Here is a 13,661-nt window from a genome sequence, read left to right as displayed (position 1 = left end):
CCCTCCCTCCCTCCCTCCCTCCTTCCCTCCACCACTCAGGTTTAGAAGTGTCTTCATCTGCCCACACTGAACAGTAAAGAGTACAGCACCACCCCAGGGGTGATACCACATGCAAATACTTGCAAATTACTCTCTGAAACATGAAAATAAACCAACCACTTTGGCACAGCTTTCTCCTAAACTCCAAAGCAGCCCCCGTGAGAGCTGGGAGCATTTGGGAGAAGCTGAGAAGTTTCCATTTGACTGGCTCATTAATTCCTACCATGGCCCTGCTAGCCTGCTGCGGGAACGGAGTCCTCTGACAGCCCAAGTCAGGGACGTTACTCTTCTAATTATTATTCAGGAAAACACCCTAGGTCCAACTTGTAATGTTATGTAATAAATTACCATTTCAGAAGAAATAGGAAGAAGCCTTGGCTATATTCATCTGGAAGCCAGCGAGATGAGTACAGGAGGCCTTTCAGGGAAGGCTGTGTCTGCGGGGATTCTAACAGGTGTTAAACACATCCAGAACACACAACAGACTGAGGCTTTTGCAAACTTGGTGATTGCAGGGAGTTCGAGTCCGTGAGGTAGTTCTTTACTTTAAGGTAATGTTTTGTAAGAAATAAAATATGACTACTTTAACTTTCTGTGGTCAGGGTGTTTGTTGGGGGGAAGGCAACAGTTTCCCAAGTCTGAGCACTGAGACTTGAACACTAACACACAACTAACATGCACCAGGGCCTTTGATTTCATGACGCTGTCTTCCTGTTCTCAACAAGCCTTGCCTCAGCCAACTGAAGTAGAAATTGTCGTTCATAATCCAAGTTAGATAGATATCTTGGGTGTATCGGTTACAGAAGCTGGGGTTATAATAATAATACATAAACCCTACACTCTTGATAGCTAGCATGATCAAAGTTCTTATTATGAATCAACTTAAGTTCAGTTGGTGGGGACATGAAAGGGGCAGAGGCTGTGTCCCTCACAGTCACTCTTGTCTAGACTGACATGGACCCACTGCCTTCCTCAGCACCTTTTTTCAGTGCTGCTGTGGGTACCAATGAGGGGCTGGCTGACAAGGAGAGAGAGCATGTGGGATCAAGTGAGAATAGTGAGGGCTCTGGCCTGGACCCCAATAAAATCCCTTCCACTCGGTCCACAGACCCATCTAGAACCGGGCTCTGGAAAACGAAGCCTTGCCTGGGAAGTCGTGGATGGCACGAGACCCCACCACGGGTTTGCTATCATTGAATGATGGTTACGATTTCTATGGTGACTCCAAAGACTACAGAACCTGTTACACAGTGCCCTACATGATGGTTACGGTTTCTATGGTTCCAGAGTCTACAGAATGTGTTACAAGGTGCCCTACATGATGGATACAGTTTCTATGGTGATTCCAGAGTCTACAAAACCTGTTATACAGTACCTTACATGAGCTTTCTCCTTCACCTGCCCCTCTCCCCAAGTCCTGACAATCGAGTTCTTGGCTCATTCTAATCAAAGAATAACCTGAATTAGTCCATTTCTATCCACTAGTCAACATTAGTACTAGATACTGGGCCCTCTACTGGACATGTCAAAACAATTTGAAACCCCAAATGGTGTGTGACTTTTCCAGAGAGAGAGAGAGAGAGAGAGAGAGAGAGAGAGAGAGAGAGAGAGAGAGAGAAGAGAGACCCTCAAAGTCTAGCTTAATGACCGAACAGATTCACTGAGGTGACTTCCAGGAGCACGGGTTACTCAAGAGCAACTGCACCACACAAAACCCAACCCAGTATAAAGGACAAGCCATGAGAGCTGCCTCCCTGGCTCCTCCAGAGTCTCCTCTCCCTAGCTTTCATAACCGTGGGGAGGGACCATGAGAATCCTATAATCTACTGAGTTTTCAAGGCTTTTTACACTTTGTAAGCCCGAGCCTCAGAAGCTCCTCCCCCCACCAAAAGAGAATATTTCCATTCAGAGGAATAGGTTACAGAGAAAACTGCGACATGGGCCGTTGGGCCACTGAAGGTGCAGAAGCTAGTCACATGCACAGACCATGGCAGCTCTACTAGACCCATTCTGGTCACTTCAGAAGAGGAGTTGTCCAGACTCTCCGTCCTCAGAGTCCTCATCTATAAAATGAGGACTTTAGGTTAGGTGTTCATGACGGCCGGGACAGGAGGTACTCTAGAGTTTGCTGGCAGCTAGCCTGACCCAAAAGTAGTAAACTTCTCAGGCCCTCATGGGCAACGCTTAAACACACACACACACACACACACACACATACACACACACGTGGGGGGGGAGGGAGAGGGAGAAAGAACAGACCAAATAATGGTATTTTTAAAATATATATCTAATTTAAAACATATCTAGAACATAAAGAATTCTTACAACTCAATAATAAATCAATGGCTAAAAACAAATAAATAAATAGTAATAATAATAATAATAATAAAAGGGGTAAAAGATATGAATAAATATTTCTTTGAAAGCAAAAATAATTTAAAAGCTACACAAATGAAGAGAAAAACCACATGAAGAGATGATCGACGCCATTCTTTAGTCCTCTGTAAGACTCAAGTCACTAGCATCAGGTAACATGGGCTAGATTAGTTATAAATTGTTCATGGGTAACAGTTATTCACACTTACAAACTGAAGCAAGGGGGAAATGTCCGAAGTCAGCAGGATAGGCAGATTCAGGACTCAAGGAGACAGATGCCTGTGGCTGTACTGTGGAGCCTGGCTGAGCAGGGTGGGTGGCTAAGGAGCAGGCACAGGCGCGCGATGCTGTTTGAGTGTACCTTAGGTAGCTGGAGTGGCCGTGGCACTGGTTCTTGGCTTCTGCCTTATGGGTGGGGAATGCTCATTCCGGGTTGTACACAAAGTTTCCCAGAAGCACCAAGGTGCCCAATGAGGACCTGGGGGAGGTGTCCAGCTTCTTCTGCGGACCCCATTGGCCTCCTTTGCTCTTTTCGCCACTCCAAATACACATAAAATCTCGATACTATGCAATCACTCACAGGTTCAAGACAAAAGCCCTAATGTGTATGCAGCCCTCAATCAGATTGCGAACTTTTGTAAACAAGGAGGACACCAAACGTAGCTGGGCTCTCCTGCATGGGTTCGGTCCCCTGGAGGTAAGTAAGGGAAAGCACCCACAAAAGGGTAGCTTTCACTTAGAACTAGATTCAGCAAGAAAACTAACTGCTAGGAAGGGCCCGGTGAAGGTGCAAGGAAACCTGGGTTCTGATTCCATGTGGTCCCTCTTCAGCGAGGTGGTTCCCTCGGGGGCCCTCAGTTGCCCCTTCTGTAAATCTGTGGGGAACCCCTTTAGCTAAACCAAGCAAAAGAGCCTCTAGAAGAAAAGTCACCGGCACTCAGCAGGTGCCTCTAAAGGCAGTGGGATACCGACTTATGCCAGGGGGAGCGTGGCACCGCTCCCTAGCGGCGGGTGACCAGCAAGCACAGTAGCCTGAAGGGAGAGCAATGCCTGACGGGGCGGGGCTCGAACCCACAAAGCAGGCCCGGATCATGTGGCAGGGTCACGTGCCCTACCCGGAAGCGCGCCGCAGGCTGGCTACACGCTGGGCGGTGCGAGCCGCGGATCCGGTACGTGGGCATCGTGGGTGACCGAGCGCAGCCCTGGGTCGCCCCTCGGTGGGCACCTCCGACTAACCCTCCCCAGCCTGGAGAGGCCCGGGCACCCGGAGAAACCGACTTCAGTCTCATGCCCTTTTGGAGCGGGCGTCACAAGCCAGGCCTTCGTCCCCGGGAGGAGAGGGGGAGGAGGGTACGTCAGAATTTCTGGATGTCTTTGCTAAGCAGCTATTGGGCGGAGCCATGCAGTGACACGGTGCTAAGTGGCGCGGGGAGAGACTCTCTCCTAGGCCAGCTGCTCCTGCTGGAGCATCACAGGTTATCGTCCCTACCCCTCGAACCCCCCCGCCCCCAAATGAGCTGTGTTAGGCGGGACAGAGGCCACGGGGTGGGGGCAGTTTGTTGGGGACAATGAGAGAACTGTGACCCGGGTGGTAAAAGTGGGTGCAGGGGATTTTTCTCAGAATCGCCCTTCTCTTCAAAGTTTCCTCTTTTTAGAGCAAGATATAAAGAGAACAAAGATCAGACAATGAGGTTAGCAGCCTTTGAAAATAATCGCCGCAACCGTAAAACCCGATAGCCACCGAGAAGTATGCTTCCCGGAAGTTACCATCAAGGCAAGCTCAAGGGTGGTGCAGCCAGGCTCAGAGTTTCATTGCTTTCAAAACCCCCAGGATCGAACCTTTCTCCTCCACCTTAGATTCTTCTTGCCTGTTATCAAAATGGGAGGATTCCACAAGTCTGCTTATTTCTCTTATTATTTGAAGCTGGGGAAATAAGAATGACACCCACCCACAGTTCTTGTCCTTAATATGAGCCTACTGGGCTGAGGTTGCGACCGGGCTGGTAGGAACCTGTAACCCGGTAGGAAAGTGGAACAGCGCTCTGTTCCCTGGCCTCCCAGTAGGAGTTTGAATCTCTGAGTTGAATGAGAACTAGGAAAGCCCAAACCAGAACCAAACCTGAATGCAGCTTTGCACTGGGACTAACTACTTCCTGCCAGCTTGGAATGGGTTGTGTGGTAACCCATCCCTGTTCACAGCTCCCTGGGGCTGCTCAGGGTGGGATTGCTGACCACACCTGTGTGTGTGACTGAGTGACCCAAATATAAACTGAGAACTGTCCAGTTGCAGAGAAGGTAGGAGCTGGTGTGTCATCCACACTTGCTCCGCATAAAGGACACTTCCTAGCTCATGGTCCTTAAAATGAGGGAACCTGTGACTTCTCAGCCCTTGTCCAGGTTGTCCACTCTCAGGAACAGTGGAGACCAGACCCTCTGTATGCCTTCATGCCTCTTCCGCCTTAAGCATTTTCAGGCCCGAGGATGCTGTGCTGTCGACAGAGTCTAGCTCCCCGGAAGCCCTGCTGTGTGCTTTGCCAAGGTAAACGACGTTCCTCTCCCGGGGGATGGAGGGTGGAGAGGTGGCCAGCACCCACTTGAAGAGCAGAATGAGAGGAGTGAACTGAACTGCCACGTGCACCTCTTTGTACACTTCTTCCCCATCCCCCTCTCCAGCCCTGCCCCCATCCCCCCATGTCACTACTTCGTTGGGGGAACCAAGGACGGGAACCCCAGAACGGCTGGGTGATGGCGGCCATGCAGCCAAGGGTTCAGTGAGCGTCCAATGTGCTGAAGCTCTTCTCCTTACCCAGGCTGAACTCACGGATGTGACCTTTGCCCTTGCTGTCCCCTGGAAGATGAAGTGCGTGTTGGTGGCCACCGAGGGCGCAGAGGTCCTCTTCTACTGGACAGATGAGGAGTTTGCCGAGAGCCTCCGGCTGAAGCTCAGGCAGTCAGAGAATGAGGAGGAGGAAGAGGTAAAGACAGAACAGGCTGTCCTGGGGAAGGGGCGATGGTAGAGAAGCCACAAAGCCACCCGAGGCCAAGAGGTCCCAGTGCCTCTTCCAGGCAGGCAGGAGGAGTCGGCAGGACCTGTGCCTGGCCAGCCGAGGCAGCCTTTTGATGAGTATTGTGATGTCCTGCCTTACTGGAGCTATCTGGGCCAATGACTGGGGAAGAAGGTAGATTTTAGCCTCGCAACAGGGAAACTTGATGTCAAGTTCTCTATCCAAATTTTTAACAACTCTATTGAGTATGCTAGACCAACTGTTATCTGTTCACATTTAAGTTATATCGTCTGATATGCCTATATCTGTGATTCCGTCACTGTCAGTGAACTGTTTGCCACCCCAAAAGCTTCAACCCCTCTTTCACTTCCTTTACTCCCTAAGAGTCAGTGAACTGTTGCTGCCGGGTGAGTCTGTTATGTAGACCTCTCTAGAACCATCATGCACATGTACATTTCATGTTGTGGTTGGCTTGGGCTGGCTCTTTTACCTCAGATTGACTCTTTGCCATGTCTTCGTCTGTCTTAGCGCCTATCAGTCAACCAGCACCACCATATCTATAGGCCGTAATCTATTTCTTCATTTCCTTCTTGGTGGACGTTTGACTTGTTTTTAGGTTTTGGTTACCATTAGACACGTTGGCTGTGAACATACATCTTTGTGTGGGTTTGGACTCTGTGGGTGTCTGTTGTTTTTGTTGTTTTGTTTTGTGCATGTGGAGTTTTGTGTTTTTTTGTTTGTTTGGTTTGGTTTTTTTCGTGGTTTGTTAATCCTGAGGTTTGCAAGAGAAAAACCAGTCCCACCATTTTGAGTCAAATTTGAAGCAAGCTTAATTAAATACTGACTGGGATGGGCTTTGGTCAGGACTGTCCCCTGGAGTTCTCCGCTGAGTGGCCCTGAGACACATGTTGTAGGGGCTTATAAGGAAAAACCCATAGAGCCACCATATTTTCCCTTAGAGTATAGTTATTTTCAGAGAACTACAACTCCCAGCATTCCAGGAAGTTACCTGGTCCTGGGGTGGGTGGGCTTATAGGCTAAGCCCAGGTCTTAACAGTGTATCTATGTACCATGTGCATGCAGTGCCCACTGTGGCCAGAAGGGAGCATTATATCACCTACAATTGAAGTTACCCATAATAGTGAGTTGTCATGTGGTTACTGGGACTAGAACCCAGATCCTCTGGGAGAACAGCAAATGCTTTTAATCACTGAGCTATCTCTCCAGTCCCTATACTTCTTAAGAGACCCCCCCCCAAAAAAAAAAAAAAAAATCTCCACAGAAGAGGTATCCACCATTTTACACCCTACCAGCCACTTTCAACTTCCTCATTGATACTTAATATACATCCTTTTTTATTTTAGCCAGTTTAATAGATGTCAGCTAAAATCTCTAGTTTTATTTTTCATCCTTTGGTGACTAATGACTCTGGGCGGCCTCTCATGTGCTGCTTTGCTATATCTGTTTCCTATATTAGATCAGTTTTCTCAAGTGATTCTTATTGAATTTTTAGAGTTTCTTACATAGCTCAGACATGTCTTTTATTAGATCTCCATTGCAAATATTTCCTCCCAGATGGTGGCTTGTCTGCGCATGCTCTTGAGAATGCCTGCATAGAGCACGCGTGTGTAGTTCTGATAGTGCAGTTTTCCAATTTTGCAGTTACAGATCATGCTTTTGGTGACATAGCTAAGAAATCTTTGTCTAACCTAAAATTGCAAGGAATTTCCCCATATCTTCTCCTGGAGTTTGTTTAGCTTGGGGTTTGGTTTGGTTTGGGAGTTTTGTTGTCTTCATTATTGTTGAGTTTTTGTTCATGTGGCGTGAATGCACACACGTGTGCACATGCCACAGCCCATGTGTGGTGGTCAGAGGACACCTTGTTTTTCCTTCTGCGGTCATGGGGATCACACTGAGATCATGAGGCTTGGCAGCAAGCATCTTTAGTTACCGAGCCACCTCCAGCCCCTATTGCTATTCAAACAAGATTTTACTAGGTAGCTCAGGCCAGCCTCTAACTTGCAATCCTCCTGCCTCTACCTCACAAGTACTGGAATTTCAGGCACACACCTCCATGCCAGATTTAGGTTTGGATTTCATATTGAACCTAATGAGCCTTTGCATTGAATGTACTGTAGCATATGGCCGGAAGCTATTCTGTATGTGGACATCCAGTGTATTTAGTATCGCTCAGAAATGGTTGCCGTCTTCTCTTAGATAACTCCCATTGTGCATTTCACAGGAATCATTTATTTTACATTTTTCCAGGGTTAATTTTGAGTTAAACTTTTTAAAAAAGATTTATTTATTTACTTATTTTATGCATATGAGTACACTGTAGCTGTCTTTAGACACACCAGAAGAGGGCATCAGATCCCAAGATGGTTGTGAGCTACAATGTGGTTGCTGGGAATTGAACTCAGGACCTCTGGAAAAGCAGTCAGTGCTCTTAACCACTGAGCCATTGCTCCAGCCCAGGTTAAACTTTTTTATTCGAATTGCAGTGATCAAAACATTCTTGCATTTCCGGGTACACACAAATCTAGCTGCTCCCCCAGAGCAGGTGCCTGGCTGGACTCACTCCCCTCCCCCGAGTCCATATCAACATCAGCATCACCATCAGCATCAGTATGGTGATGCCCTTGTCTGTTGTTAAGAGGAAACAAGACTGACTCAGAAGGTTGTAGATATTCGGGTGATTCTCTAAAGTAAAAACCAGGCCCGTCTCTTTAGCTCTTTCATTTTTAAAAGTCAACACATCTAATCTTTAAGAACCTGTAAGAAATATTTCAGTTCTTTTGTCTAATTAAAACCTGGTACAGGAACAAAATCCTGTGTTTTCAGTTCCTAAATTGCTAGCATATGGAGCGAAATCCCCGAGTTCTGATGTGTGCATGACACACTTAGTTTCCACTGAGTAACAGGAGTTCTTGTGGGGAGCCTGAGAACGCACAGTAGTTTTAAGCACCTCATTATGCCACCACCTAGTGCTATTAGCTCTTGAACAAACCTGCTTTGGGGCTTTACCTTTTACATGGTGGGGTTAGATCACATTTATGTTTCATTTCTCAATTTTTTTTTCATTTCATTATATCAAATCATTTGGATTTTGTTAAATGAACACAAAGTTCCTAATGGTACCATTATATCCAAATATATGAATAAATGTATTTGCATTGGATGATTTCTTTATGTAGAGATAGCTATGTGTGTGTGTATTTATATGCATATATGTGTATATGTACACACAAACATATATCCTAGTTAGTTGTTACTGTGGGAACATTTATCTATGCTTGAATTTCATCCTTTTGCCCAATTATTTGATATGATTATTTCTAGAAATAAAAATGAGTTGAAAGCCATTCAAAAACATTTCAGCACCTTATAATTTTACCAATTGATATATAAGAATATTTCTTTATATGTATTGAAAAAAATCAGTCACAAAAGATTCTCAATTGAAAAAGTTACTGCTTTTATTTCACTGTAGGGTAAGCCGCTGTACTCAGTCTAGAGTTTTTAAAATGACTTTCAATATAATATATGACAGTTAAATAAAACAATAGAATATTTTAAAGGAAATAATAGAATTTTAATAAATCACCAGCATTTGTTCCTACCTATATTAAGGGATAGTTGTTTAACAAGAGCCTGAAGTTTGCTGGCTTCTGGGGGTGCAGCAGCAAGTGTAGCAATGTGGTCCCTGCTATCAGGGAGTGAAGGCCCAGGGAGCCACCATGGACAGTCAACTGTAGGTAGAATAGACCCCATGGAATTAGGCTGAGCTCCACCAGTGACAGCCCTGAGTGGGCTGAGTGGCTGTGGTGAGTAACCTGAGGGTGCCAACAAAGAGGCTGGCTCTATAGCAGACCTCGGGGTGGGACCCAGGCCTAGCTTCCTGAGCAGTGGGAAGGTGGGCAAGGCAGCTGCCCGGCCTCTGCTGCTCATCACCACTGGGCAGTTCTGTCTTCAAGGTGAAGGACTCCTTCGTTCTTTATGCATTCCAACATCCTACCTGATGGGGAGCCAGCTCCCCCAGCCACATTTGAGTGTCTGCAATCAGCAAGAACAGAGGTTTCCCCCTTCTCCTCACTCCAGCATTCAGCTTCCTCCAACAGTTCACAGGCTCTTGTATCTGCTGCTCCCTTCTGTTGAGGAAGGGAGGAGGAGCACTGGGGATGATGGAAAAGAGTGTTGGGGAAGGGAGGAGCAGCACTGGGGATGATGAAGAGTGTTGGGGAAGGGAGGAGGAGCACTGGGGATGATGTAGAAGAGTGTTGGGGGAGGGAGGAGCACTGGGGATGATGGAGAAGAGTGTTGGGGAAGGGAGGAGGAGCACTGGAAATGATGGAGAAGAGTGTTGGGGAAGGGAGGAGGAGCACTGGGGATGATGAAGAAGAGTGTTGGGGAAGGGAGGAGGAGCACTGGGGATGATGGAGAAGAGTGTTGGGGAAGGGAGGAGCACTGGGGATGATGGAGAAGAGTGTTGGGGAAGGGAGGAGCACTGGGGATGATGGAGAAGAGTGTTGGGGAAGGGAGGAGGAGCACTGGGGATGATGGAGAAGAGTATTGGGGAAGGGAGGAGCACTGGGGATGATGGAGAAGAGTGTTGAGGAAGGGAGGAGGAGCGCTGAGGATGATGGAGAAGAATTTTGAGAAAGGAGGAGGAGCAGTGGGGATGATGGAGAAGAGCATGTCCAAGTAAACACATGCTTGTTAGGGAACAGAAAAAGTATAGAAAGAGGAGAGAGAGGCAGGGTTGGGAGACATCACTCATAAGTCACTGAAACAGTAATATTTTAAGTAGCTATATGAATTCTCCATCTCTTAGCTAAGGGCTTCAGAAGTTTACAACCTCTTTCACCACAGATAATTTTACATGGGCCCAGATGTATAGGTGTAATATAAATGTGGAATTAAACACTCACTGATAATAAATATAAAATGTTTTGAACAATTCAGTTGTATTCATTAAGGAAAGAGGAACACAACATTAAACACTAATGACACAGGTGTACTTGTTTATTTTTACTAAAGAATAAAACCTGGGCTGGAGGGATAGCTCAGTGTTCCGAGCATGTACTACTGTCAAGAGGTCAGAGTTCAGCAATCAGAGCCCACAGCAGGCAGCTCCAGTCCACTCGTAATTCCAGCTCCAGGGTATCCAGTGCCCTCTTTAACCTCCACAGGGACCTGCACTCATAGTGACACACACACACATACACGCACACGCACATGCATACACATACATTGGTGCACATACCAGCATACACAGAGTTTAAAGTAAAACACATCTTTTTTATAAAACCAATTAAACTTTGGTACTGCAGGACAGAGAGCACTTCTGGGCTGGTTTATATTTTGATTTTATAACTGTGATGCTGAGAACGCCACTTCACCTAAACATTAGCACAGAATATTAGAAATATGATTACTGCCATTTGTAAAGTTTTGATAATTCTGCCCTAAAACCAAATCAAAATTCAGTTATTTTTATGAAATTAAAGTCAATCACTCAAATATCTACTTTTTAAATCAAATACTCTAGTATAATACAGTCTGAGACACACTAATTTATTACTTACATGCAGTGGAATGACAGTAAGAGATACTGTTTCTCATAAGCAAAACAATATATTTCTATAAAAACAGAAATCTAGGTGGGTGGTAGTGGCACACTCTTTAATCCCAGCACTCGGGAGGCAGAGGCAGGCGGATCTGAGTTCAAAGCCAGCCTGGTCTACAGAGTGAGTTCCAGGACAGCCAGAGCTATACAGAGAAACCCTGTCTCGTAACAAACAAACAAAAGAAACAGAGGGAAGGTGTATACAGTAAGAGACCTGGAATCCATAGTAGAATCCAGTCTGAGCTGGGGCGTTAAAGGCTGTGTTCCTTGGTGGCACATGGCTCAGTGCCATGACAAGTGCAGAGAGCACACCATATGCCAGGCCAAGGCTTCCTCTGACCCTTTTTGCTGTTTATTTTGAGTTTGCTTTTGGTGGCTGTACACTCAGACCCTTGCTCCTGTTGCCAGTTTGCACCTACAGTGTAAGAAACGATGGTTCAGATGTAGTAGCCGTTTCCCTAGGATTAGACATTTCGATTTTTTTTCCCAGTTGTTTGAAGTTGTACATTGCTTTTATGAACGTGCCTGTGTGCACACACTTGTTTTCTTGGGATAAGTTCCCTAGAACAGTCCATGTCTGCTTTGATATCTGTAGGAGATTTCCTTGGAGCCATAGAGATCTCAACTAAATACTCTAAGCATTCTATGGGGGCAATGGGGCTCAGTTCTTTGCAGGTTTATCCAAACCTCTCTCATGGTGACAAGATAGTATTTGTAGAGTTCATGCTTGAAGACCATGCAATTGAATTACAAAAGAAAAAAGGGGGGAAATTTTCACCCAAAGTGCCCACGTTTGTGGCCTTGTGTCTGGCCAGCGGCTGTCGTAGCTTCTCTTGGGGTACGTGTGGCCTGTGGGCTGCACTCAGACATTCCCATCTGTCTTAGCCAAGGTTTCTATTCCTGCACAAACATCATGACCAAGAAGCAAGTTGGGGAGGAAAGGGTTTATTCAGCTTATTTCTACGTTCATCACTGAAGGAAGTCAGGACTGGAACTCAAGCAGGTCAGGAAGCAGGAGCTGATGCAGAGGCCATGGAGGGATTTCATCTTACTGGCTTGCTTCCCCTGGCTTGCTCAGCTTGCTTTCTTATAGAACCCAAGACTACCAACCCAGAGATGGCACCACCCACAAGAGGACCTCCCCCTTGATCACTAATTGAGAAAATGCCTTACAGCTGGATCTCATGGGGGAATTTCCCCAACTGAAGCTCCTTTCTCTGTGATAACTCCAGCTGTGTCAAGTTGACACAAAACTAGCCAGTACAATTGACCCCTTGTCAACTTGACACACAAATACATCACTAGTAAGCCTCAACCCTTAGTTCTTATTCATCTCCAAGATCTAAATAACTTTAAAAGTCCCACAGTCTTTACATATTAAAAGTTCAATCCCTTTAAAATATCCAGTATCTTTTAAAATACAAAGTACTTTAAAATTCAAAGTCTCTTAACTGTGGGCTTCACTAAAAAACTTCCTTCAAAGGGGAAAAATATCAGGGCACAGTCACAATCAAAAGCAAAAATCAGTCTCCAACCATCCAATGTCTGGGATCCAACTCACGATCTTCTGGGCTCCTCCAAGGGCTTGGGTCACTTCTCCAGCCCTGTCCTTTGTAGCACACAGCTTGTCTTCTAGGCTCCAGCTGCCTGTACTTCACTGCTGCTGCTGTTCTTGGTGGTCATCTCATGATACTGGCATCTCCAAAAGGCTGCTGTCTTCCACTCTAACTAGGCTTCAACACTAGCCTCTCATAGGCTCTTCATGGTGCCAAGCCTCAACTCCTTTGAATGACCCCTTCAGTCCTGGGCCATCAATTACAACTGAGGCTGCACCTTCACCAATGGCCTTCCATGGCCTCTCACAGTGCTTCCATGGCCTCAGCTGCTCTGCATGACCCCTTCATGCCTTCAAAACCAGTACCACATGGGTAACTCTTACACATGACCAAGTCCAGCCTGCTTGTGGACGTTGTACATCGTGGTGCGGAGCCTAGTGCGCACCACGATGTACAACGTCCACAAGCAGAGGTTTCACTTTAGTGGTTCTGGTATCTTGTTAATCACAGCTGATTCTTCAGCCCCAGCTAACCAGAACCACAGAATCTTCACAAAGTAACAATGGCCCTGAAAAGAGTCTTTAATTTTCCCTCTGAAATTTCACAAGCCAGGCCTTCATCTTCTGCACTGTTCTCAAACATTATCTTCCAAGGTCCTACACAACATCTCACAGAGCTCTTAACACCAAATGGATCTTCTGGCCCAAAGTTCCAAAGTCCTTCCACAGTCCTCCCCAAAACATGGTCAGGTTGTCACAGGAATACCACACTCTGCTGGTACCAATTTGTCTTAGTCATGGTTTCTATTCCTGCACAAACATCATGACCAAGAAGCAAGTTGGGGAGGAAAGGGTTTATTCAGCTTATTTCTACGTTCATCACTGAAGGAAGTCAGGACTGGAACTCAAGCAGGTCAGGAAGCAGGAGCTGATGCAGAGGCCATGGAGGGATTTCATCTTACTGGCTTGCTTCCCCTGGCTTGCTCAGCNTGCTNTCTTANAGAACCCAAGACTACCAACCCAGAGATGGCACCACCCACAAGNGGACCTCCCCCNT

The 13,661-nt window shown here is 46.3% G+C and overlaps 1 protein-coding gene across 3 annotated transcripts in view; it reads left to right on the top strand.

The window, feature by feature from the left end:
* Positions 1–3,520: 3,520 nt before the first annotated feature.
* Positions 3,521–13,661, top strand: part of Hps1 (HPS1 biogenesis of lysosomal organelles complex 3 subunit 1) — a 26,041-nt gene continuing 15,900 nt past the window's right edge. The window contains exons 1-3 of one of the 3 annotated variants that reach the window (XM_029547454.1): positions 3,521–3,584; positions 4,880–4,954; positions 5,226–5,390. In XM_029547454.1, the coding sequence (XP_029403314.1) occupies positions 5,271–5,390 (120 nt within the window). In that variant the 5' untranslated portion in view covers positions 3,521–3,584; positions 4,880–4,954; positions 5,226–5,270. Of the gene's footprint in view, positions 3,766–4,801; positions 4,955–5,225; positions 5,391–13,661 lie in introns of all 3 variants that reach the window. The other 2 variants (XM_029547447.1, XM_029547442.1) reach the window with 2 other exon arrangements.

The sequence above is a fragment of the Mus pahari genome, chromosome 1 (assembly GCF_900095145.1).
Source record: "Mus pahari chromosome 1, PAHARI_EIJ_v1.1, whole genome shotgun sequence".
Taxonomy (NCBI): Eukaryota; Metazoa; Chordata; class Mammalia; order Rodentia; family Muridae; genus Mus; species Mus pahari.
Note: the sequence above shows the minus strand (reverse complement) of the source record. Positions and strands in the feature narration are given on the sequence as shown.